The 27029-nt window shown below is 37.6% G+C and overlaps 1 protein-coding gene and 1 long non-coding RNA gene across 6 annotated transcripts in view; one reads left to right on the top strand and one right to left on the bottom strand.

The window, feature by feature from the left end:
• Positions 1–26732, bottom strand: LOC117417645 (uncharacterized). 2 transcript variants are annotated; one of them, XR_009330828.1, is made up of 6 exons: positions 26479–26732; positions 5088–5991; positions 3035–3139; positions 2594–2768; positions 2075–2170; positions 1–1795 (listed from the first exon to the last, which is right to left on the bottom strand). It is a non-coding gene; the product is annotated as an uncharacterized LOC117417645 (long non-coding RNA). The 2 variants fall into 2 exon arrangements; XR_009330829.1 differs by having other exon boundaries at positions 5764–5991.
• LOC117418306 (major histocompatibility complex class I-related gene protein-like) overlaps positions 7598–27029 on the top strand; it is a 61553-nt gene continuing 42121 nt past the window's right edge. The window contains exons 1-2 of one of the 4 annotated variants that reach the window (XM_059035683.1): positions 7598–7993; positions 8250–13264. In XM_059035683.1, the coding sequence (XP_058891666.1) occupies positions 8762–9919 (1158 nt within the window). In that variant the 5' untranslated portion in view covers positions 7598–7993; positions 8250–8761 and the 3' untranslated portion in view covers positions 9920–13264. Of the gene's footprint in view, positions 7994–8249; positions 13267–27029 lie in introns of those variants that run through there. The other 3 variants (XM_059035684.1, XM_034031228.3, XM_059035685.1) reach the window with 3 other exon arrangements.

The raw sequence follows: 27029 nt of genomic DNA, 5'->3' as shown, positions 1-27029 counted from the left end.
CTCATGGACTGGGCTTTCAAATGCTTGATGTTTACAGTTCTGTACTTCAAAAATGTGCTGATTCCCAGATAGAAAAACTGCAGAATGTGTAGTTTTAGATGACACTGAAAATAAGGCATCCTTTGCATATATGTTCATTATTTTAAAAAAGGGCTTGTTCAAAACATTAAGAACAATTCTAAGCAAAGAAAACCTAAAATAGCATTTTCTGTAAGGCATTTTCTTTTCTTTACTATATAACCTCTTCAATATATATTTAAAAATGTACCATAAAAATACATAAATAAAGGTACTGTACAACATCTCATATCTATAGTTTCTTGTTTTATTTGTTTATGGTTCAAATATTAGCAGTATTAAAATGTAAAACTGCACATACATGCTTCAGCAGACTGATATAGAGCAATACAAAGTACTGGACCCAATTGTGGAAAAAAGTGCTGTACAGAAGAACCCTCCTCCCCACTTCTCAGCTCTAATGACACCCTGACATGTTCCCCCTTTGAAAGAAATTCAGTTCAGGCTTAGATTTTTATGTTAACAATTTGCTTTTACACTACTCGCTACTTAAAGATTGCACATTCTATTTACTACAAATCATATTTTTACAACTTCTATTTACAAAGTGTTACAATAATGCATATTTAAGTAATCTGATTAAGAGAGAAAAGGGAGACATACCATATCAAATATCGACCAACTTGGCCAGAACATAATCATCAGCAATTAGAACTATGCAACATATATTTTATTTTTGATAACATGCTGCCACTATACATATAAATAGCTATTTCACTCTTACTTGAAGAGACCTTTGAGGTCCTTAACGGTTGTAATTAACCTCTATACTTAGTCCAGTTTTGTGTGCATTCTGTAATTCAAAAATAAAGGCATGGGCTCATAACAGCACACGTTCAGCTCGATTTTAGTATCTGATTCTTTGCTCTGCTACCAATTATTCTTTTTCTAAAGGAACAGACTTTGAATTTGGAATCAGGTCTATGGGTATATAAAGCTCGATTAAGGGGTTATTTCAGCTGATATGAATGCATGTCTATAGCATGGCTTCTTGCTCTTTCAATGCGTTTTCTGTAAGCATGCAGCCTTATAATTTTTATTTTATTGCTGGCCATGCTATACTGTCCAAATGCTAGTTGGTGTGCCCGTTTTACTACAGCATTCAACTCTGGAGATTCCTTATAATCACTGCTGTCACACCACTCCTTTAAGTCTGAAATCATCTTCTTTACACACAGCTGTTTATTGTGTGATTGACAATTTGCTGTGGTATTCGCAAAGCAGTCAGTTACCTCTTGGTTAGGGTTCTGTGTACCAATTAACTCAAAGTCTTAGACAGACACATATTTCTCCAAGACTATTGGCAAGACAGGTACACTGTTGGTTTTGCACATGTACTACTCCAAAACTACCAGCACAATGTACAATTAAATGTTTTCCATCCCACTCATAGCAATGCTTTTCAGTTAGTGAACTGGCTAATTCTTTTCAAATTCCATCAATATCAATCCCCTGTTCTTTGCACATAATTTTTGCAAACTCAATATGCTTGCACAAATTACCCCTTTCAGAAACGGCGCATTCACATTTCATGCTAATTAAATCCACAGCATAACATTTTGCTTTATCTGCTTCTGAAGGCACTGTGCAATGGCCACCTGATTTGTAAACAAAATTATTTTGGAGGCCTTTGTTCTTCATACGTAATGCAGATTCTGCAGTATCCTGTGTTTTGGAATCAGAAATCCTCTGAGCACCATGAAGATCTTCCAGATACCTGCACCATATACAAGACAGAATACAATTAGTAGAGCAGTATTCTATTATTCACATGCTAAAAGTTATGGGTTGTGTAAATTATATACATGACAAAAATGCATTTACCTATGGTACACTATCTCCATATTTGTACAAATACTGAAATAAATGTACACAACAACTTTATGTTCTAGAAAATTACAAATATAAAGTATAATGTATTTATTTTTTGAAATTCAACCCTCATTTGCAACACTAGACCACATAAAAATGCTAGTATTGGAAATGTTACACAAACCTGTAGTAAGTGACCACCTTGGTATTAAGTAGTAGTTCATCAACTCGTCTGTTTGCATAGCCATGAAGAAACTGATACTTCATGCTGAAAAAAAATCTATGGGAAAAAAAAGAAAAGCAAAAGCAATTTTTTAATTTTTTTTTTTATTTAGTATCACCAATTTTTTTCCCTTTATCAGCAATTCAACTTGGCTGACCGCAACAACTCCCCGCCTCCTCAGGAGGGATGAGACAAAGCATGCGCCCTCCGATATGAGCACTGTCAAAGCCATATGCTATTTTTCGCACTACAAGCCCAGAGCTCCCACCCCTTAGCGTACACATCATTTGGAGGAGTCGATGCAGCTAGAAATGCCAACGCCCTGAACCTGCAGGCGCCTTGTCAATTGTGCGCCGCCCTCTCAGAACTCCTGGCCAAAGCTGGCAATGGCATAGGCAGGATTCGAGACAAGTCTGTCTCTTGCCTATAGTGCTGCAACTTATGTTTTTGTTTTAATCACTATTTTTACATAATGCATACCTCTCAACAAGGTTGTTCGTTTCACTGTCTTGGTGGTAAACTCTCCGTCCAAAATTGGCCCACATGTCTGCATTTCGAAACCAATGGTCCTGTAGATACTGTGAAATTACTGAACTGCCAGTTTCTCTGTCTATTTTGACAACACTTCCTTTGACATCTTTTCAAACTCGGCAGCCTAAAATGAATGAAAATAAATAAAAAAATGTTAACAGAAAGACATGCATACCAATTTTTTTTTTCAACAAATACACGTTTGTCAATATACAAATTCTATTAAAAAGATGGGTAGTTTAATTATGGTAAATGGATTATCCATGAATGAGCAACAAACAGTATGTCATTATTGTGGCGAGAAGGAAATTAAAAAACAAACTTTGAACTCATCAATAAAGATCAGCACCTTATGACATTTGCTAACGTGGAAGAAAGAAAGAAACTTACTGTACTGCATTGTTTTAAGGCAATCATAAACCTAATCACTTCATTTTTTGCAGACAGATTCTGACCGCATCCTCCATCACGTCGGACAATCCATCTGTGTACCGCCTTTAAAAAACAAAAAACTAAACGTTGATAATTATCACTGTCTAAGTCTGTGTTAGAAAGTACTACAGCACATGGTCTGTTTTTTGTACACTGATTTTTTAAAACTTATTGTATATTAGTTTTTAAATTAGTTTTGAATTTGCTATGTATCATGGATTGTGGAAATTACATAATAATAATGATCATTATAATAAATCAAGTATAAATCTAAGTATGAAGACACATGTAAAATGCAATTGGAATGAACAGTTTTCTGACTCTGCTACTTTGTTACACTTTTGTTAGATCACATTAAGGAACAATGTTTTCATTTTTTATCAATCAGATTGTCATTCAATTCCCTTCCTGTAACCTTCAGACTTAGGAGATACCAAATTTCTACCATAAAATCTTTTTTTTTTTATTTTATTTTATAATGCACACAAGTTTGCATTCTGTCATTTTGCCAAAAGCTGGTCTGGGAGGAGGCAGATATTTTTCTGAATATATAAGGCAGGGGTAGGCACCCCTGGTCCTGGAGTGCCACAGACCAGTGATTCCGACCCTGGTCCTGGAGGACCCCCTAACCTGCTGGTTTTTGTTCCAACCGAGCTTGCAATTACTTAATTGAACTAATAATTTGCCTAATCAGAGCCTTTTAATTCTTTTAAACAGTTGGGGTTCCAAGTTAGGCATAAAATTGTATAAGGAACTTGAATTCTCCAACTTTTTATAAGTTACATGATTTAAAAAGTCCAGTTTAAATATTACTTAAATTAAGGGTTCAATTAAGTAATTGAGAGCTCGTTGGAACAAAAACCAGCAGGGTAGGTGGTCCTCCAGTACCAGGGTTGGCCACCCCTGAACTAGTGGAATGAGGAGGTTTAGTCCATGTGCTTGGAGTACAGTTAGTACTGTACACCTCTATCCTGAAAAATTTGCGGCCGCCCCAAAAGGTTAGCATTGAAATTCTGTTAATATTTTTCCATGCCATTGTACGTAATACAACATTCTCGTCTTCTTTGCTGGTGCTGTCAACTTCGTTAATGTAGTTTTTAATTAGGTGTACTAAATACATCTTTTCCTCTATTGAAAATTTTGGAACTCTTTTAGATGACATTTATTCTACTGAAGGGTTTTTAAACTGTTAAAAGTTTGATGTGACTTATCTTCTACATTGCTTCTGATATTGGTCCACATGGGCGGTCTAACGTGTTCTGCATGTTCACATCAGCTGAACCAATTCACATGATTAACTATTTGGTTTTGGTATGGTGCAATCAGGTCTAATTTGCAGCATTTGCTAGACTGCATTTTAGTCCACTTGGTGCGGACCAAAGTCATTGCTACACTGAAATCAACCCGGAATGACCCCTAACCGAAAGTGGTTTTGGTTTTTTACCTGAAGTACATGGAACCAGCACAGCAACACCTTTGCATAAGAAAACACTGTGTGTACTGCATTGATTTCTTTCATGTCCCTATCTACCATGACACATCTGCAAAGGGAAATATAAAAAGGAAGTAGTACTTAATCTGTCTATCACTTCGTAAATTGAGAGCTGCATACAAAGCTGATTGTACCGCTACAAGGCTGCCAAATCGGGTAGCGTGAGATGGGGGGAGTGGTTGATTGCTGCCATACTTGTAGTTTTACAGGATGGGCTGCTAATTTTTTTTTAATTTTTTTTTTTTTTAAACAAAATTCTACATAATAAGATAACTATATAAACCAGATTAAACTCGGTTTTAAATTAAACCCTATATTGGCATTATGTGGTTTCAAATATCACATTTTATGTTCATAATAATTTTTATATCAAACGACACATTACCACCCCAAACATTCTACAGTATAAGCTGTAAATTATGCAATCATGAAATACCACTGCCATGTGAGTTACTCATCTTAATCTGTTTATCCTTTGCATTTCATACATAAACTTCAACTATGAATTTTAAAACATACCTTGGCTGAAACTCTCCAACAGCTTCCTGAACTTTTTTCAGACAGTGACAAGATGTCACTGGATTCCTCACTCACAATAAAAAATGCTACAGGTATTCCTCGGCCTTGGTTGCTCTTCACTAGCACAGCATAAAATGCAAAACCATACTGAGTTATGCCTTTGTATGTTGCATCAAGGAAAATCATTGTTGGACCATACTTTTTCAACTGTTCAATTTGCCACTGAGAACTAAATACTATTATCAAGGGTTGCTTTTCATCGTGAGAGAGAGGCTGATAGTACACAACATTATCCTGCAAATTGGACTTAATCAGTTTGTCAACACTTATGCAGTCATTTCCATCCATTCGTGTGTGTGCATAAAAGCTCTTCTTTATTACTTTAATGTCCTCTGGTGCCACATAGAATCTTCTGTCTGTGATGTCACTTTTTTGTATTTGAGCATGATCTCTCCATTTAATAGCCCCTGGGATATGCACATATGAATGTAACCCATTAGTTCTTCATCAATACGATTCACTGCATTCTCCTTAGGGTCTTCTAGATCATGGCCAGAGTGCTCTTGCATTAAACGCATAATGCACCCATGTGTAGAATTGTTGCTCACAAATGTAAAAGAAACGTACGCTCCACATCTATTGGCACGAGTTATTGAAGGTGCTCCTGAGGATTTACCTTTTGGTTTATTGGACCTTTCACATTGCCACTGAAAGTGATTTTCCCCTCTTTTTTTGATAGCTACAAATGTGCCAGTTCCATTCTCCATAAGACATGTCAAGTGATTTTGCATAAAATCCTCTTGAATCTCGTTTTACAATATGCATCGTTCTCTGCACACGTGCGTCAGACTCCTTGCGCAGAGAGTCTTCAAGTGATGAGATCCAGAAACGTTCCATTATCTCACTAAAAGGAAGAAAAAAAAACGTTAAACAATTTCTCAGTGATGTGTGTCATTCCGTAACAAATCACTCAGATAAGTTGGATTTCGACCCACATTTAAAGGAACCTTCTGACGTACATCATCAATTCACCTCCTAAGAATAAAACATAGAGAACAGCCTTATGCAAACATTAACACAGTGCCCATCAAATGCCACCAGACATATGTGCCCATTATAAACCAGCCTGCCAGGCAAGTGCCCATTATAAACACCCAATATAAACCAGCCTGCCAGACATATGCCCATTATAAACCAGCCTGCCAGGCATGTGCCCATTATAAACCAGCATGCCAGGCAAGTGCCCATTATAAACCAGCCTGCCAGGCAAGTGCCCATTATAAACCAGCCTGCCAGGCATGTGCCTATTATAAACCAGCCTGCCAGGCATGTGCCCATTATAAACCAGCCTGCCAGGCATGTGCCCAATATAAACCAGCCTGCCAGGCATGTGCCCATTATAAACCAGCCTGCCAGGCATGTGCCTATTATAAACACCCAATGTAAACCTGCCTTCCAGGCCTCTGTCTTTTAACTACAGTAGTCTTACCAGCTGGTAAATTAATAATTTAGTTTAGAGTAACATAAGAACATAAGAAAGTTTACAAACGAGAGGCGGCCATTCAGCCCATCTTGCTCGTTTGGTTGTTAGTAGCTTATTGATCCCAGAATCTCATCAAGCAGCTTCTTGAAGGATCCCAGGGTGTCAGCTTCAACAACATTACTGGGGAGTTGGTTCCAGACCCTCACAATTCTCTGTGTAAAAAAGTGCCTCCTATTTTCTGTTCTGAATGCCCCTTTATCTAATCTCCATTTATGACCCCTGGTCCCCTGCAATATATCCAAGCATCTTGTTAGCCTTTTTTTATAGCTTCCCCACATTGTCTAGATGAAGACATTTCTGAGTCAACATAAACTCCTAGGTCTTTTTCATAGTTCCCTTCTTCAATTTCACTATCTCCCATATGATATTTATAATGCACATTTTATAATAAACAACCTTGTTATTCTGTTACCAATATTTGCTTAAGACATATGACATTAGTATAACTTCAGCTGACATGCCTGGTAAGTTTATTATATTTTGTATTATCATTTTTAACAGCACATCAATTATACATGATGTGTAATTGAATGTTGTGGATCACTGTGAACAACTTGCACACACAGTACAGCATAAATACTATGCTGCACATAAAGTGAATAATTAAAATATACGTTTGAACAACAAAACGAGACAAAGGTAGATTAAGCATCACTAATATTTGAAATGATAGCTACACTTAAAAAAAAACAAAAAACGTTATATAATACAACTTAACAGAAGAAGATATTCATATTCATATTTAAGGCGTAACTCAACATATTTTAATGCCTTTGTGTGCATACGTTGTGCTAAAAACGGTGTACTTTGAGAAGATGAATAAAACATCCTACCTTTTTCATTCCAAATCTGTTTCTGCTACAAAACCTTGGCGCGCAGTTTTCAGTTTGAATGTGAGGGCGTGGAAACAGGCAGCTTTTGCCCTTAGAAGGCGTGTTTCCTTTGTGATGTAACTGAGGAGGCGGGTTTTCGCAGAGAGATGTTTTATTATCTGCCTAATAGGCAGACCTGCCTGCCAGTCGAAGTTCGGGGCAAACTTCTTCCCTGTGCTAGTTTGTTTCACTTCAGAGACACAAACCTGACACATATTTTACCCTGATGCTCGCTTCGTATTGGCGGAACTACGTTTGTGTAGCCAATCACAAAATTCTAGACTGAGTTAAAAGCAGATTATTCAGTTCCTGGTTGGTAAATGGTGGAATATTTCCTTTGTACATACCACAACAAACACACACACACACACACACACTGTTTATAACCGAGTATCGGATTTAAGTTTATTGCTTTCTGAAGACTAAGGTACCAAAGATGATCCGAATGACTGTACTTGGGATTCTCTGCTGGCTTCATGCAGCTGCCGCAGGTGAGCTTTTCATATAAATATTTCGTTTCTTGTAATAAATATACGGCAGACAGGGGCGTGCGCTAGAATACAAATTTGACCGCTCTTGGGAGGCACATTAAACAATGAGTGTAATGCTATTTACATATAACCAATGTTCTGATTCAAACACAGGCTCCCTTGAGAAAGATATGTACAACATATCGAAACGTTGGGCAGCTGGCTCTTTGAGCTAAAATATATTATTGTGTTTTATACATAATATCATCCTACAAAGGAAATGAATGGAGGAAGTGAGAGGCGGACTGGAGTATTACACCAATCCAGGAGGGCAAGACAGGCGGATAATAAACTTAAGAGACTGACGGCACAGACAGCTAAGTATCGTTCTCATCAAAACTTTATAGATAATGCAGTAGTTCCAACTGGCTTTAAAATAAAACTAAGCGTAAACATGAAGACTAGTGAAACAGAAAGATTAAATGTAAATCAGATATTAAAAGAGACTTCGTTTAAGGTAATGCAGGAAGCTAAATTAACATCGGCAAGATGAATTAGAGAAATAAGTAATGAAATAGAGATAGTAATAAATGACATGAATTGCATGTTCCCTCCATCAGAAATGAGACAGTTACTTCGTAAAGTAGACAACTTTGAGAACAAAACACTAGAACATTTGAACAACAAAAAGATAATTAAATTACACAAATTAAGAGGTCAGCCGGGATTACAAAATATAATAGGTCTAGAAAAAATAAGGAAAACACTGCTGAAACACTTTCGAATAGAATGCTTGAGCAATGCGAGTATAAGAGTTATGACGACTACAACATAGTTCAAATAGAGAAGGACGGGAACTGTTTCTTTAGATGTTTAGGTGTTTTATACGGTTCACAAAATGACCATCGAACAATTAGACATAATGTAATAGAACTAATGGAAAGCAATATAAAACAATATGAAATGTACATCGACTCAGTGACCCATATTGAAAAAATGAAATTAAGTGATGGGAGTATAGATTCTTGGGCTACAGAGGCAGAAGTTATGGCAGCTGTAGACCTAAATAGGCCCATACACGTATACATAGACTTAAAGAATAAGGACTGTTTTAAATACGAAGGCACAATAGAATATATTAAAAATAAGAACGATCCAATTAATCTTTTATACAACAATAACCATTTCTCAGTTATTGTATTTAAAGACAATGAAACCGGAAGAAAATCTGAATACTGTGGCATAATTAAGAAAGATAATCAAGATAAATCTAAAACAGTAAATATAAACCAGGTTAAAGTAAATAATAAAATGCAAAATAGAGAATTAAACATGACTAAGATAGAGAATTCAAAACAGAAAGATAGGAGACCCAAAAATAGAAATGTTACCAAATACACAAAAGAGAAGACAGAAGACATAGTATTTAATTTATCAAGTAAAACTTTAACCACATCCCAAAAAGCAGTACTGAGTAAAGGACTTAAGTTTATACCGACTAAAAGATACATCGATAAAGATAAACTGGCCACTGAATTAAAGGAGTGGGAGAGACGCATGAGATTAGCAGAATATTTTTTCAATGAAAATATCTCGGATTCAGAGGGTAATTATGAGCATGGGATTAAGGTTAATAGTACAAGCACATGGACTCCTCCGGATGGAAGAGATAAATGGTTAGATATGTATATTGAAGTAGTTAAACAAGAAATAATAGTAGGACTAAAGAAAAGATGTAAACTTAATTTAACCAATATTGAAGAACAAGCTATGACTGAGTTGTTAAATGATGATGATATAATGATAAAACCAGCAGATAAAGGCTCAGGAATAGTGATAATGAACACAGATGACTATATGAAATCTGTACAATGTGAATTAAATAATACATATACATATGAAGAAGTTAAAAGCAATAAGAGCAATAAAATCGGTAAAAGAGGTTAAGGAAATTGCGGAGAGACTATACAATAAAGGCATTATATCAAAAGAATTAAAAAAATACATGCAGCCACATAATGCAAGAACAGGCCTAGCAAGAGGAAATCCTAAAATGCACAAAGAAAATCATCCTATGCGAATGATAGTCAGCACGATTGCTAATCCAACACACATAATAGCTGAAATAGCAGAAAAACAACTGAGGTCGCACGTTGAGAAATTACCAAGCTATGTTAAGGATACAACACAATTTTTAAAAAGACTTGAGTCAATAAAACACAACCTTCCAGAGAATACAATTTTATTTTGCATGGATGTAAAATCCTTGTACCCAAGTGTCCCTCGTAAAGAAACTTTAGAAGCTTGTCAAAAAGCACTAGATAATAGACTAGATAAATCAATACCTACAGCAGAGGTACTGAACATGATCAACATAGTTTTAGAAAACAGTTATTTTACATTTGTTGATAAGAATTACAAACAAAACGATGGTACCGCAATAGGATCTAAATTAGGAATGCATTTTGCCAGTACATACATGGGGAAATGGGAAGAACAATTACTTAGAAAATCAGAAAGAGAACCTTTAGAATACATTCGGTTTGTAGATGATATTTTTGGGGTTTGGACACATGGAGAAGAATCTCTTTTCCAGTTTCATAAAATGGCAAATGAAATACACAGTAATATTAAGGTGGACCTTCGATGGACAAGGAAAGAAATAGAATTTTTAGATACCATAGTAAAACTTGAAGAAGGTTCAATTGAGACTGACCTCTTCTGTAAACCTACTGACATGCACCAGTATTTACACATGTCCTCTGCACATACGATACACACTAAAAGGGCAATCCCAAAGGGTCTAGGAATAAGAATACGAAGAATATGCTCTAAAGAAAGTGACTATGTAAAACAAAGAAATGTATTAAAAACAAATCTTAAAAAAAGAGGATACAAAGAAAGAATTATAGAGGCGGAGTTAAGAAAAGTGGATAAACTAAAAAGAGATGATCTACTAGATTATAAAAATAGAGATAAAAAGGTCAAAAGAGTCCCATTAATAATGACTTACTCTAAACTTTTGCCCAATATTTCTAAGATAGTTTGGAAACACTTGCAGATTCTACATAATTCAGAAAAATTAAAAAAAGTATTTCTTAAGGCCCCAGTTGTAGCATTCAAAAGAGAAGCTAATTTAGGTGATATTTTAGTTCACAGTAAACATAAAAGAATAATTGACAAAATAGGTTCTACGAACATGTGCACCAGTAGATGTAAAGTGTGTAAATACACGGACAAAAGTAAAAATATAATTAAACATAAGAACACCACATATCCACTAAAAACTAATACCTACTGTAAAAATAGCAATGTAGTTTATGGAATAGCCTGTGAAAAATGTGATGAAATCAAATATGTTGGAGAGACTGGAACTACTTTATATAAAATAATTCAGAACCACCTTTCATTAATTAGAAATAAAAAAATGAATGAACCAATAGTACAGCACTTCACCAGTCAGGGACATGACATAAATGATGTAAAGTTTGTAGTATTAGAACAGCTCAAATTAGACAATGCGACATATAGAAGAATAAAAGAAAGTAAATGGATAAATAGACTGAGCACGATTATGCCAGCGGGACTCAACAGAAAAGAATGAACTAATTAACTTCAATAAATATATAACATTTAAATAAATAAACAAAATTCATTCAAAAGTTGTGCATGCTGATGCACTGGGGAGGCCAAATCTAGACTGATCCTCAGAGCCAGCATTGCATGATATAATAAAAATATAAGTTTATATAAAGTAGTGTTAATTAGAATTAATACAGATTCAAAGATAGAAGTAAAAATGATGTCACAAAATATAGAACACCATTACATCATGTAAGAATAAATCATGGATTTGAATGTAAACAATAACAAGTAGTTGTCATGCCGTCAAAAACCTATAAATACCTCCAATGTTTTGATTCAAACACAGGCTCCCTTGAGAAAGATATGTACATCATATCGAAATGTTGGGCAGCTGGCTCTTTGAGCTAATATATAATATATAGCATTACACTCGCTCGCCATGTCAATGAAAGTCCAGACGCTGTGGAGCTCTTTAACACGGACACATCTTTCTGCAGTTGCAACTGTAACAGGTAATGTGGCCAAAAGCACCAGTATGTCGAATACATCAGGATACAGAAGTCCCAGGTTGTGTTCTTTACAGACCTTCATGAGGGGGCTCCCGAGTGGCGCATCCAGTAAAGGCGCTCCTCGCAGGATGTGCCCTATAGCCTGGAGATCGCAGGTTCGAATCCAGGCTATGTCACAGCTGACCGTGACCGAGAGTTCCTAGGGGGCGGCGCACAATTGGCTGAGCGCTGCCCGGGTAGGGAGGGCTTAGGTCAGCAGGGGAATCCACGGCTCACCGTGCATCAGCGACCCCTGTGGCCGATAGGGCGCCTGTGGCTCTGCAGCGGAGCCGCCAGATCTGTGTTGTCCTCCGGCACTATAGGTCTGGTGGCATTGCTGTGGATCTGCAGTGCGAAAAATGACGGCTTGGAAGGAGCACGTTTCGGAGGACGCGTGTTCCAGCCTCCGTTTCCCGAGTCGGCGGGGGGGTTGCGAGCGGTGAGCCGGGGATACAGATAATAATTGGGCATGCTAAATTGGGGTGAAAACCGGGGTAAAAATAATTGGCGACGACTAAAATTTAAAAAAAAAAAAAAAAAAAAAAAAAAAACAGACCTTCATGAGGTCTGGCAAAGACATTGCATTGTCCGATTCCCGAGCGTTAAAATAGACTCAGACTCAGTGTGGTGTACAAATAAATCGTATAGCATTTCAGGAACTCTGCATTGAAACTCTTGAGGTATGACACCAGGGTTGCCAGACATGCCTCTCAAAATCCCCCCTACTGCTGTAGGCATGATATACATCTCAAAATTTAAAGTTAGCACAGAGTAGGGAATTTTCTCTAGCTGATTTGGATTAACTAGAAGTTTCAACACTGACCGGTAGTATAGCATGAGATCATGAAAAAGCTTGGAGGGGCTTCCTGTCTCCAACTGAAATAATTGGTTAATTCTGTTCAGCTCACCAAGGGTATTTAAGAAAGATGAGATACAGTTTACTGTATGGTCTGTCATCATTTCACAGTGGAGATTTCACTTTTTCTGTGTCCTTTGACATGCCAGAATGTAACCTGAGAGCATCCCATTGATCCAACACATTGGAAATGCTTCCTCCTCTACTGAGCCACCTGGGTGCTGCTGGTTGAGTCATCCTTCTGGGGTCAACACCTTCAAGAGTGTTATACAATTCCTTGTATAACTGTCTTCACTTTGCACTGTGTGAGAACCAGTTATATATCTCACATTCAAGAAAATCTAAATGCCATTATTATTATTTGTTTATTTAGCAGACGCCTTTATCCAAGGTGACTTACAGAGACTCGAGTGTGTGAACTATGCATCAGCTGCAGAGTCACTTACAATTACGTCTCACCCGAAAGACGGAGCACAAGGAGGTTAAGTGACTTGCTCAGGGTCACACAATGAGTCAGTGGCTGAGCCGGGATTTGAACCGGGGACCTTCTGGTTACAAGCCCTTTTCTTTAACCACTGGACCACACAGCCTCCTACCATGGCAACAACTCAGAGGCCATGCTGCCACATAAGTTTGCAGAATGACAGAATGCACTTTACCAGGACTAAATGAATGACAGAATGCACTTTACCAGGACTAAATGAATGACAGAATGCACTTTACCAGGACTAAATGAATGACAGAATGCACTTTACCAGGACTAAATGAATGACAGAATGCACTTTACCAGGACTAAATGAATGACAGAATGCACTTTACCAGGACTAAATGAATGACAGAATGCACTTTACCAGGACTAAATGAATGACAGAATGCACTTTACCAGGACTAAATGAATGACAGAATGCACTTTACCAGGACTAAATGAATGACAGAATGCACTTTACCAGGACTAAATGAATGACAGAATGCACTTTACCAGGACTAAATGAATGACAGAATGCACTTTACCAGGACTAAATGAATGACAGAATGCACTTTACCAGGACTAAATGAATGACAGAATGCACTTTACCAGGACTAAATGAATGACAGAATGCACTTTACCAGGACTAAATGAATGACAGAATGCACTTTACCAGGACTAAATGAATGACAGAATGCACTTTACCAGGACTAAATGAATGACAGAATGCACTTCACCAGGACTAAATGAGAGACCTTTTCCTTTAGCAGGGTGTACACTGAATGGTTGCATCCTATCATTACACAGGACATCTTCTTCCAGTGCAGTACACAGAGCATGTACAAGGGATTCTGCATCTGTCTCAAGCACTGGAATTAAGTTAAAGAAGGATGCCACAATCTTTTTTGAAGAACTAGGCTATCTAATCACAACAGAAAGTGTCTGTATGAATGTTATATCGGTGCTCTCACAGTGTTCGCGCTAGGTCGCGCCATTGCGCCAATGTCCCCCTGAAACAAAAAACGTCCCGCTGAAATTCTCTTGACGCACCCGTGTGTCCACCTTCTCAGACCCGACGCAAATCCAATACGCAATATATTAATGCATTTTGTATTAACATGACATGTCTGACGACAGGCTAATCTCTTTTACTTGTTTGTTTACACTTGCGTTTTCATAATTAAACTCCATGCTTTTATTCTGCAGTCCAGTAGAATGCGCTCACACCCTCCCTGGTTAGTCAGTTTCACAGTAAAGCCTGGACGACATCATCAGGCTTGTTAACAACATGACCAGGCGTAAATATAACCTTGTATCCTTGTTACACCGACCATTACTTCTGGAAGAATAAGTAATCAGCTTCGGCAGTGACTGTTGAAATGTAGGCGCTTATAGTTGTGCTTTAAAATACTGTGTGCAGTAGATTTGCGAAACGAAAATCGCATTATTGATTTAAAATAAATAAATAAATAAATAAAGTTTACGTTAACGTGTATATATATATATATATATATATATATATATATATATATATATATATCTATCTCAACAAGAGTTTATACCAGCGCTAAAAATATATATTTGTCCACTCTTTTCCAAACTGGGGTGCCTTGTCCAGTCTGCTAAGAAATAAATAATAATAAGAAGAATTAAATATTGAAAAAAATCTAACTGTAGAAAACCACAGAAAGAGGGAAACAGCAACTCACTTGAATTGATCCAGATCTGCATTCGATTTGTCGATACAAGTATTTTAATTTTCATATTACAAAAGTCAGCAAGCTACAATGTTTACTTGTTTCAGATTATGTTACGAAGAGAAGCACATTGGATCCTTCGCGTCTCAATGATGATATCAATTTATGTCCCTTAATCTAACAACATGTATTTAGTAGTTAATCAGATTGATCTATAGTTTTTATAAGATGTGAAGTGCCTGTATCATGATATAATTATTATCACCTGTTGAAAATAATGATTTATTAACTGACCATTGACTAAATGACTTGATTGGGTACTAATTGTTAAACTATTGATATAAGGTGTGGTCTCGGCTTTGAAGTCTTTAAAATGTTGGAAACATAGGTGTTTCACAATGTTCTGATGAAGACAAACTGTCGAAACGCGTTAACATTATAGCTTGCTGACTTTTGTAATATGAAAATTAAAATACTTTTATCGACAGATCGAGTGCAGATCTGGATCAATTCAAGGGAGTTGCTGTTTCCCTCTTCCTGTGGTTTTCTACAGTTAGATTTATATATATATATATATATATATATTCAGTGTATGTAATTTTATACAGCACTGTATATATGCCTACAATACAGTTTGCATTCAGAAAACACCACTGGAATCGGAATAAAGGAAATTATTATGTAATACAGTTCACGTGCAGTCACGGGTAAGTAGCATTTTCAAAACCATATCATTATGTGCAATCAACGTTTAATCGCTAGCAGCAGACTGTCGAGCTGTGACCGAGCGTTCAGTGCACACATGACTCATTTACATATTAAACATGTACATTTTAAATAAGCCCTGTTGCTTAAATGTCATATATAAGCAGTTTGTTTGTCTGGAATTTTTTTTTTTTTTTTTTTACGTATTTTAAAAAACTAAAAGCCTAGTTTTTAACTCATTTTATTTCCTGTGTGCGTTCGTGCCTGCAAATCGATATTTATTTTTTTCAATGACCCGATTAAAGTTTATTGTAACTTAAGTACTACATTTCAAAATACAGAATGTATGGCCAATCAGAAACCAAAGTATTGCCATGCTGTCTAGTTTGAAAAGCCGTTATGTCTGGTGTGAGAGTTAAAAGTTTTTAGCTTCCAATCCAGTGAAAAAATATGGATTGTTGGCTCAATGCTAGAACATTACTAGCAAAGGTCGATTCAAGACGAAATACCGTTAGAGATTAAAAACGCCCAAAATGTCTTGCGATAGAAGCTCTGTCCAATTTCCCTGCCATCATCAGTGATTTTATGTGGTAACAAGCAGAGACATCCATCACACTGGTACTAGGTAAGCGTTTTATTATTGTTTTTTAATTAGCATCAGTACTGTACGTTTGTCACCAAGAATTTAAAAATGCCAATAATATGTTTTCGTAATGAGGTCAGCTGTAGAGATGCGTGGATAGTGAATTTTTCTTTGCCTTTTCTGTAACTTTATTATCAGTAAAAATACATGACTGCCATTTGCTATCATGGAATAGTCCTATGTCATTTCTGAGTGACTGAGTTTAGCACGGAGGCTTCGTTGATTTTAATTAATAAACTAGAAACCTGTTTGAGGGTCTATTTTTATCCAAAAGTAAATATAATATATATTTTTTTTCTGTTAAAATACTGTAACTTTTATAATTGTATCCATCACACACTCCAAGGCTTGTGCGTTTTGTTGTATCATGTTATTGTACAGACCTTTTGTTCTGTTTTCACTTTATTATGACTATCTCAGATGGGGTACGCAGTGGACTACATTTTTTGGAAAGGGGTACGCAGCTTAAAAAGATTGAAAACCCCTGTTCCAATGTGATTTGGTACAATGAATATCCTCTACTCAGTGATACACGAGCGTCACTGTGACACATTTCCCAATATTGTCCCCAGAAGTGACAGTGAGTAGTGTAGAGACACCTTGGTTGTATCTATAGCTTTGCAGTTTTATTTTTTGTTCTTCAGAAACAAAAGGTCTGTAAATGGTCTGCTGGCATATTTAAAACAAACAAAAATAAGAAATGGTGGTTGGTTCTGAATCATTAAACATATTGACCCCCTCACTGAAGAGAATGTCCCCCTAAAATTGAGAGGGGGCCACATTGACCCTCAGTCTGTAAGTCCTGGAGCAAACACTGCTCTCATCAATGATAAGTGAATACAAACTGTTACCAATATCTGCCAGCAGCTGTTTGTGTCACTCAGGGCCTAAAATGCTAACAATCAAAGCAGTACACTTTAGTGCGATGAAGTGCAAGTGTCTTCAGAACAGAAGATTGGGGATCTAAAGATGGCACTAGTTCTGATAAACGGTCAGTTTTTCGAATCGAATGTTCTGCTGTGTAACATGCTAATTTTAATTCTGCTGCTTTGCGTGCTCTAGGAATGTTGACAATAAAATATTGATTAATTGGCTGAAGTTCACCTATTGCGTTTTCGTTCCGGGCATTTGGAATATCCTTCTAAGACTTTGAATGCATGATGCGATCTTTCTTGTGAGCCTGCAAGACTTTATAATTAAAAAAAATAAATAATAAATAAATAAATAAATAAATAAATAAATAAATGTATACAAAAATAGTAATACTATCAATAGAAAAATAATTCCAAGCTAGATGGTGCTTTTAAATTGAAATATAAAAGTTTTAAGCGTACAAGCAATCCTTCTAAAAACACTGTGCTGCGGAGCCGCCACTGACACCATTTTGAGCGGTCATCACGATGCAGTTTGGTTGAGGCGGTGTTTTGAGATCAACATATACGATACTACAAACAAAATTAAAAGTAAATTGCACATGGAATCTTTTCTTCAGTTAGTATACTATACTTTAATTGTATGTTTTGGAATTTAAATTAAAATTCTAATTCAATTTTTACCAGTTTCATGCTTGTGATGGTGATATTTTCTCAAACTATATGTATTGTGGTTAATATTTATTTAGTATTTAAACTTATAATAACTGCAGACATATTGTGTTTCAGTGATTCGCACTCAATTGATGACCAGCACTTCTGCTCTGATCAGAGCTCTCCATAGAGGCATAATCGCCAGACGCCTGTTTTGCCCACCCTAATTAAGCACATTTAAACCATAATTAAGCTAGACATGTACCTTTATGTAAAATAATTCAGAAAATCGTTAATTACATTTTACTTGTACAGAAAATAATAAAGTTAACAACTACTAACAATGAAACGTTTTTATTAAAGCCTTCTAACACTGCAGTCAGAGTGTTCATGTAGTACTACACCTGGTACTACACGTGTTTCCATTGCACAATGAAAAACTAAGATGTTCTAACTAATAACATCTATACGTAGCTTTCAGTTCTGGTTCTGCCTCCCATTTGTTTGTGTATCGCTGTTGAGAAGATGTTTTTGTTGACATCATTAAGATATGTCAAAATATTTCTAAGAATGTCTCGTCTCTCATACTTTGTCTGCTCCCTCGCTGTTTTTAATTCTGAAGACCTTCTGGGTTTAAGAGACCAGTGCCCTTCAACAACTTCAAATAAATCTTATTGTATTAGTCAACATTTTCCTTCTCTATTCCTGATAGTTTATATGGTAGGTCAGGGGTTTTCAACCCTTTTTTGAAACTACCCCTTCTATCTGGAGGTTTCAGCTCAAGTACCCCTTTTACAATTTTTGCTCAACTGAACGGTACCTCAGTTTCAATAAAATGAAGAATAATCTGATGACCCCCCCCTTTATTTAATAAATAATTTAATGTCACAACAGTTTGGGTGACACATTGCTGGTTTAGGACAGAATAACAAACAGGCTTAATTCTTAAAACTTTTAATTTAAGTATTTGGATGCACAGAATTAAAACGACAAGTATTTGGTAATCTCTTTGGAAACGGTCATATTCGCTTTCTATTCAGCAAAGTTAGCATAAATAATACCAAATGGTGTGCACTGTAAATGTTTTTATATGTTAACATTTACTTCCCGTCTCCGCATAATTGTGCCATTTAAAATGTTTACCTCACGATAAAACTATAATAACTACTAACAATGATAAACGTTTTTATTAAAGCCAACATAAAAATACCCAAGGGATTCGGTATAACTTTTTGTCACTTTGCACTCTGTAGACTCTTGTTTTCTTCCTTTGTTTTGCAAATAAGTAATGTATCCATTTCATCAAACACCGAAAACAAATTCAACCTGCCGCTATTGCTGTTACTAAAATGCAGCCAGCTTAATAAAGAAAACAAAAACCGTCAAAGTATTATGATTTATTATTTACTGTTATTTATACTGTACTTCTAAAGAATGCAGAAAGATTGCTCTTCCCTGATTGGGAGGCTAGATGGTCCAGTGGTTAGGGGTTAGGAGCACACCTATTTGTTTGTAACTTTGACTGCCTTTTTTAATTGACGGCCTTTATAAAAGTGACAGCCTTTTGATACGCAGCACACACTGCAATACCCAGCGGAGTTATACACTGATATTCTGATAGCACAGCAAGTTTGTAAGTGGTTGTGTTCCTCAAATACACAATACAAAGTGATATTTATAGGGTATACAGTTATACAGCAATACAGTGGTTTCAGCCAGCTAAGGACAGGTACTGCATGGGAACCAAATAAGCCAGACACTTGAGCTTCTGGATTCATTATCTGCATGTCCCACAGGTACCCTGTAGCAATTTTTAGCCTCCCAGCCCATTCACAGCTTGTTTGACACCCTCTGTAGTTGCCTGTTTCTGCATATAAAGGAAAATGCTGTTTGTCAATCTTTTTCTTTCTTCTAAATCAGTCTTTTGCAGGAATCATTCCAAAAACACTTGAATCAGTTAGATTAAATGGGGTTCCTACATCATTCTATGGCTGAAAAACACTTTTTGTGACTATTTTCAGAACAGAAAATAGGAGGCACTTTTTTACACAGAGAATTGTGAGGGTCTGGAACCAACTCCCCAGTAATGTTGTTGAAGCTGACACCCTGGGATCCTTCAAGAAGCTGCTTGATGAGATTCTGGGATCAATAAGCTACTAACAACCAAACGAGCAAGATGGGCTGAATGGCCTCCTCTCGTTTGTAAACTTTCTTATGTTCTTAAAAAGGGATGTTTGCAAGTATACTGCAATATAGTGATTTGCGTCCGTCTAAGACAAGCTGTGAAATGGGAACCAACCAGCTAGACACTTGTGCTTATGGGTTTATTACCTGCATATCCTACAGGTACTCTGTACCAATGTTCAGCATCCTAGCACACTCACTGCTTGTTTGACACCCAGTTGTACGTGCCCGTTTATGCATATAATGCACAATGCTGTTTTGTGAATCTTTTTCTTTCTTATAAGTCAGTCTTTGCAGGAATCATTCCAGAAACACTGGGACTAGTTAGACTGCCTGTCTGATACCATACCCATTTAAATGGCGTTCTTAACCCTTTCTGTTGCTGAAAAACATAAAAAAGGCTATTTACAAGTAAAGCGCAAGAGTGCATTTTCGTCAGTCTAAGACAAGCTGCTCCTTGGGAACCAAAAGAGCCAGACATTCGTGCTTCTGGATTCATTATCTGCATGTACTACAGGTACTCTGTAACTATTTGCACACTCCTGGCACGTTCACACACTCAGTTGTACTTGCTTGTAACAGTGTAGCGCAATACTGCATTTCAATGCATTTCGATGCTACTGCATGGGGAGCAAAATAGCTAGACACTTGTGCTAGATTCATTATCTGCATGTCCTACAAGTACTCTGTACCAATTTTCAAGTTGCTTAGTGGTTGTGTTCCTCAAATTTACACTACAAAGTGATATTTTAAAGAATAGGCTATTGTGGCAGGATAGCCGCAGAGGGAAAACTCAGACAGAAAATGCAGTGAAACAAAAATACTTTAACTGACAAACAAAAACAGGCACAAGGGCCAAACAGGTATAAACACTAAACAAAAGGTTACAAACAAAACACTGGAACAAAATAGATCAAATTAAACCAGCATATATATATATATATATATATATATATATACACACACACACACTCTTTCGCTGGCAACACTCGCTTTGTGTCTCTCCCTCACTTTTTTTTTTTTTGTGACTATTTAATTATTGTCAAAATAAACAGCCTTTATCTACTCATGGTTGCCGTCTCATTCCTGTCCCAAAAAGAACCTGAAACTCTGCAATATGTTGATGGACATTACATAAGCAAATGAGATATGTGTGTGGTTTTTTTTTTTTTTGGAATACCATGTTCCTTCTCAAATGTGTTTTAATATTAGCCTTTTATAAAGGAAAACAACTGCTTTAATTAATTTTCATGTATCTATTTCAGTGCAGTGTAGTTTATTTATTGTAATGAGAAATACATTTTTTTAACATTTATATTTTATTTCGTTCATAAAAAATAAAATAAAAAAAAAAATTTCTGGGGAGTAAAAAATACATTAACTTTGATTCATGTACTAAGGGTTACTCTTAAATGAATTCACGATCCAGTTTATGGTAAACTGTGCATGCAGGACTTAAAAGCTCGACTGTCGGCTGAGCAGAATATCCCAAAAACTGAGCTGAATGCGAAAATGCAGAATTTGGGATGTTATCTAAAAACCAGTGGTGCCCAGAAATTGGGACGTTATTAGAGCGGCCCAGAATTTGGGACATTATCTGAAAAGCAAAGCGGCCCAGAATTTGGGACGTAAATGAAAACCGGGGCAGTCTATATGTAAAACTGTGATTACATTAGAGATAAACTAATGTATCCTCGAACAAAACTAATAGTGTGGAAAAAATATCGCGCAAACGATTATAGATATATGCTATTTGAAAGAAAAGTACGCCACCACAGAACCAATTATTACATTTGTGCATAACAATTCGTATAAAGTAATTGCCCATAGTTTGTTATATTAGTACAGCAAATACCACATTATATTTTAATTGAAATGTTGTAGAAAGCAGATCTCTCTCTCTCTGATCGCAATGTTAAAAATGCATGCAAGCTTTCCCACTCGTACGACGACACATGGACCAAACAAAACGCAAGACTGTTATGCGGTTCCATCCCAAAAACCGGGCCTGTGTCATACCTCAAACTCTTGATTCAGGTTTTCAATTTTCAAGATAGAACAGTTTGGAGTATTTCTCTACTTTTCTGATTAAATTGTCTGTCGATCTCACTTACTGCAGCATCAAGCTCGGGGAAAAGAAACTATCAACTTTATATTTCTCTTGCAAAGGTTAAAAAACATAGCATTCTGGCTGTGCGAGTCCCATAAACATGTTCCAGTGTGCACGCCCCTGACGGCAGAAATACTGGGACTTCCTCGCAGGACTTGCTTGCTTTTACTATAACAAACTGTTTGAAACTGGCAGTCCCTCTGAAACTAAAACTAGTTTTGGGGAATGTCATCATGTGAAAAATAAGTGCTTGGATTCAAAGGGGCCAACAGTGGTTCCCAACCATTTCTCTGCTGCGGCACACCTTTTGATATATTATTTTTCTGAGGCACACCACCCTATTTTCTCCAACTGAACTCGCCCTCTAATAAAAGCCTCTACGTTTAAACTTCCTAAAAACAATTCAAGCCGCCCGCAAAAGAATTTCTTATCGGTTTACAAATTTGTTAATTTTGGTTTGAAACTGGAAAATGGTTACCATGCACAGGCATGATGGAAAATACTGTACAGTGACTGCATCTGCAGGAGGCAGTGTGGTTCAGTGGTTAAAGTCCAGGGCTTGTAACCAGTAGGTCACCGGTTCAAATCCTACGTCTGCCACTGACTGACTCGCTGTGTGTGACCCTGAGCAAGTCACTTAACCTCCTTGTGCTCCATCCTGCAGATGAGATGTTAAATCAATGTCCTATTGTAAGTGACTCTGCATATAATGTACAGTTCACAGCCTACCTCTGTAAAGTGCTTTGTGATGGTGGTCCACTATGAAAGGTGTTGTATAAAAATATATTTTATTTATAAAAAAAAAAAAAAAAAAAAAAAAAAAGTTGTGCAAACTCCATGACTGAACATGTATTAAAAAATAAATAAATAAAACCGTGCTCAGTTCTTCAGTGCTGTGAAAGAGTGGGCTGCAAATGTCTGCGCTCCACTCCAGCAACTACCCCGCTCTATATACAATTGGCTCGCTCCGCTCACACTTTCTGTCCGCAACGCAGGGCCGGATTAACCAATATGCCAATAACACCATTCACCATAATATGCATCGGGCCCCTAAAAGAATGATGGACAGGTTGGAATAATGAGTACGGCCTAGCTGTAGGGAAGAGGAAGCACCAGGTGTTGGAAATACCATAGTAGTGTACGAACATCCGGATAACCTTGGCGGAGTTAGACAGTGAAGGAGATCTTGGGGAGGAATGAAGCATGGCTAGGTTCAAGATAGTTGATATCCCTTCCTAGAATGAGATGGTAAGAGTGTATGTCAGGTAGCAAGGACAGGAAGTTTTTAATAAAGTTACCATGGAAATTAGAATGAAAAAGCTGCCCCATCCACCCCCTTCGCATGCAAAAGTGGTCAGAAGTGCTATTCCCACTTTCAGCTGTTGGAGGTGTGATAAGACCTTATTACGTTTCACAGGATGGTTAAGATACTTAATATTCCAACGAGCAAAGTTAACGGGGCCCCCTCCACTACAGTTATTCTTATTGCTTGATGCCATTATAGTAAAGGTGAGTAAACATATCTAGACAGTAAGGATGATCTGAGAGCTGGATCTGACCTTATGTGCGTATGCACAATCACCAGGTATACCCACAGAGAGAGAGAGAGATGACTGCTTCAGTGAAATGAGAAAAGAAGAGTTAAAAACAAAAAACTTTGATTGTCGTAAAATACTGGATTACGGTATTAATGAAAAGTATGGAGATTTTTAACACAAACTGTGGAACAGATGATATCATATTCTGACATTCACGCAAACGGAGTAGTTAATAAAAAAATAGTTATTTTGGATGTAAATAACTTCTATTTAATGAGAGAGCGCAACAGTACACATTTACACATTTAATTCAATCAATCAATTTTTATTTCATATAGCGCCTTTCATAGTGGACCACTATCACAAAGCGCTTTACAAGATGCAGTAACAACAAGAAAATCCATAATACTTTAAATACAGAGAAATGCATAATACAATATATATTGTAAAAAAAACAAACAAAAAAAAATGTATAATACATTTAAATACAGTGGAAAGTGCATCACACAGCAGCTAATAGCAGATATCAGGCTTAAAGAGCATGGAAAGCAAGAGAGAACAGGTGGGTCTTGAGAATTCCAGAGAGTCGGAGCCATGAAGCTAAACGAGCGCTCTCCGAGTGTGGTGCACTTTTGCTTGGGGATAACAAGCAGGCCAGAGTCGGAGGACCTCGGCTTGCGGGCAGAGACACAGCGGGTCAGCAGGTTGAGGAGGTACTTGGGACCTGTGTGATGAAGGGCATTGTAGGTGAGCAGGAGAGTTTTGAAAATAATCCTGAATTTTACAGGTAGCCAGTGCAGCTGGGCAAGATGGGGGGGTGATGTGATCAAGTTTTTTACATCTGGTAAGGATCCTGGCAGCGGCATTCCGGACTAGCTGTTAAGTTGCTAGATAAGTCAGCTGGGTCAAGGGAGGGTTTTTTAAGTACCGGCGTAACTCGGGCAAGCTTGAGGGCAGCAGGAACCGAGTCCAGGGACAGGTTGAGAGTGTGCAGAATGGAGGGAACAAGATCAGAAGCACGGAGACGGACAAGGTTAATCGGCCAGGGGTCCAGGGGGCACATGGCAGTAGTTGATTTCAACAGTAAGCCTGAAACCCCTGCAATGGAGAGAAGAGCGAAGGAGGACAGGAGGGGAAACAGGAGGAGCGTCAAGTTGGTCAAGTAGTAAACTGGGTTTGTGATTGGCGAGCGTAGAATAGATGTCGATTCTGTTCCGAAAGAAAGGCAGGTAAGAGAGGAGGCTGGATGGGAGTTGGATCTGTCGGTGGCTGAATGTAGGATTTGGTCAATGGTCTTAAAGAGATCATTGGGTTTACCATGTCTCATAGTTATGATTTCAGAGAAGTACTTCACCCTGGCAGTGGCGAGCGCACGCCTGTAGCTCGCAAGATGGTCTGTCCAGATCTCTCTGTGAACCGTTAGTCCAGACGACCTCCACTTGCACTCAAGCTTGCAGCACAGTTCTGGTTGTAAGCAGGGCAACAATGTCGATATGAGTAAGGGTGGCGTGGTAGAGGGTCACCTGAGAACGGGAGAGTACCAGTTAGAGGGGATGCAGAGACACATTCCGAGAGTTTCAGAGGATTCAGCAGATTCTTGGGATGGAAGGAGATAACAGTATCAGTAGCGGAGGAAGGAGCAGGGAGATTAATATTAGCAGCAATTAGAAATGGTCAGAGAGAGAGATCTGAGACTGGAGATATCAAGGCCCCTGGTGATGAGCAGATCCAGGGTGTGTCCTCGGGTGTAAATGGGGACGTTGACAGATTGAGAGAGCCCAAGACAGTCCAGAAGCTTGTGAAGTCAGTCACTAGGGGGGAGGAAGGCAAGTCAACATGAATGTTGAAGTCACCTAGGAGTAGGATTTTGTCAGTAGCACTGCAGATGAGGGAGAGGAATTCTGAAAACTTGGCAATAAAAGCAGAGTTGCTCTTAGGTCGGTAGATAACAAGGGTGAGGGACATGGGAGAGGGGAGCTTGATGGCAAGATACTCAAATGAAGAAAAGGCAGGCAAAGAAAGAACTGAGGAAGCGAGCACAGAATTTGCAATAACAGCAGTGCCCCCACCTCGGCTAGTGAGGCGAGATTTGTCAAAGAGGGAATAACCCTTTGGGGTGGCTAGATGCAGCGAGTTCATGTCGTTTACAGAGTGCCAGGTTTCAGCTAGACAGAGAAGATCAAGATTTGTTATCAGTTATAAGTTTGCTGAGAAACAGAGATTTGTTAGTCAGAGCGATAATTAAAAAAGGTTATGTAGAGCAGGTACTTGCCAGTGTTCATTCGGGGAGTGGAGAACGAGTGAGCACGCTTTGTCCAGGGGATCCAGACGTTGGGTGTCAAAGTAGAAATGAGACCTCTAGTAGCCATTTGGGAGGGATTTGATAAAGGTCCTCACTCCACCTGTCCTCGCTCAGACTGCCCTTGGACGTGTGGCCCTTAGACAGCTGGCGTTCTAAGACACTGATTGCCAATTTATACTGTCCTGTAGGCCTGGAGCTGTATATTTAACACACGTTTCTAATCGGCCTCACAGTTCAACACAGCCCAGCACACAAAGGAAATCTAAATTACTATTTTTAAAAGTGCAGTCTGGTTTACCTTCGCAATCAACGATTTAAACTATTAAATTAATTGTAATTCACTTACCTATTTCGAAGTTGTTCTTCGCCAGCGGCTGGAAATATACTTAAAGTAAAAGTAATACATTTATGTTTTGTGTGTGTATAACATACCAAATATTTTCCAGAAATTACCTCAATAAAATACTTTTCATAACAAAAATACACAAATGTTACAGTGCCTATTGGTACCAAGTATTGTAGTCTGACTACAATACTGACTAAGGTTTGGCGAGCTGTCTCTCCAAACTCTCTTCCTCAGTTCTCCCTCTCCATTTTGTCTTCTGCCGTCAGCTAACTAGGGCTCAGCTGTTGTCCCAGCATGCCTTTCTTCTTAAAGGAGAGTCTCTATACATGACATAACTCCCCCCAATATCTCACAACAAAAGGAATACGCTTTTATTTTTATTTTTTTGGTACAATAATACACAAAAATAATCGTAATGTTTTTAAATAAAAGTAGCTAGCGCAAATATCATTTGACGGTGGATCGCGCCATTGGCCAGTTTATTTTGAAATCCCTTAAGGCCATGATACACTATGCAATTTCGATGCAATCTGAATGTGTGCTTGCATGCA

This window comes from Acipenser ruthenus, chromosome 13 (assembly GCF_902713425.1).
Source record: "Acipenser ruthenus chromosome 13, fAciRut3.2 maternal haplotype, whole genome shotgun sequence".
NCBI classification, from domain to species: domain Eukaryota; kingdom Metazoa; phylum Chordata; class Actinopteri; order Acipenseriformes; family Acipenseridae; genus Acipenser; species Acipenser ruthenus.
The sequence above is the reverse complement of the archived record's forward strand: the minus strand, read 5'-3'. Positions and strand labels throughout refer to the sequence as shown.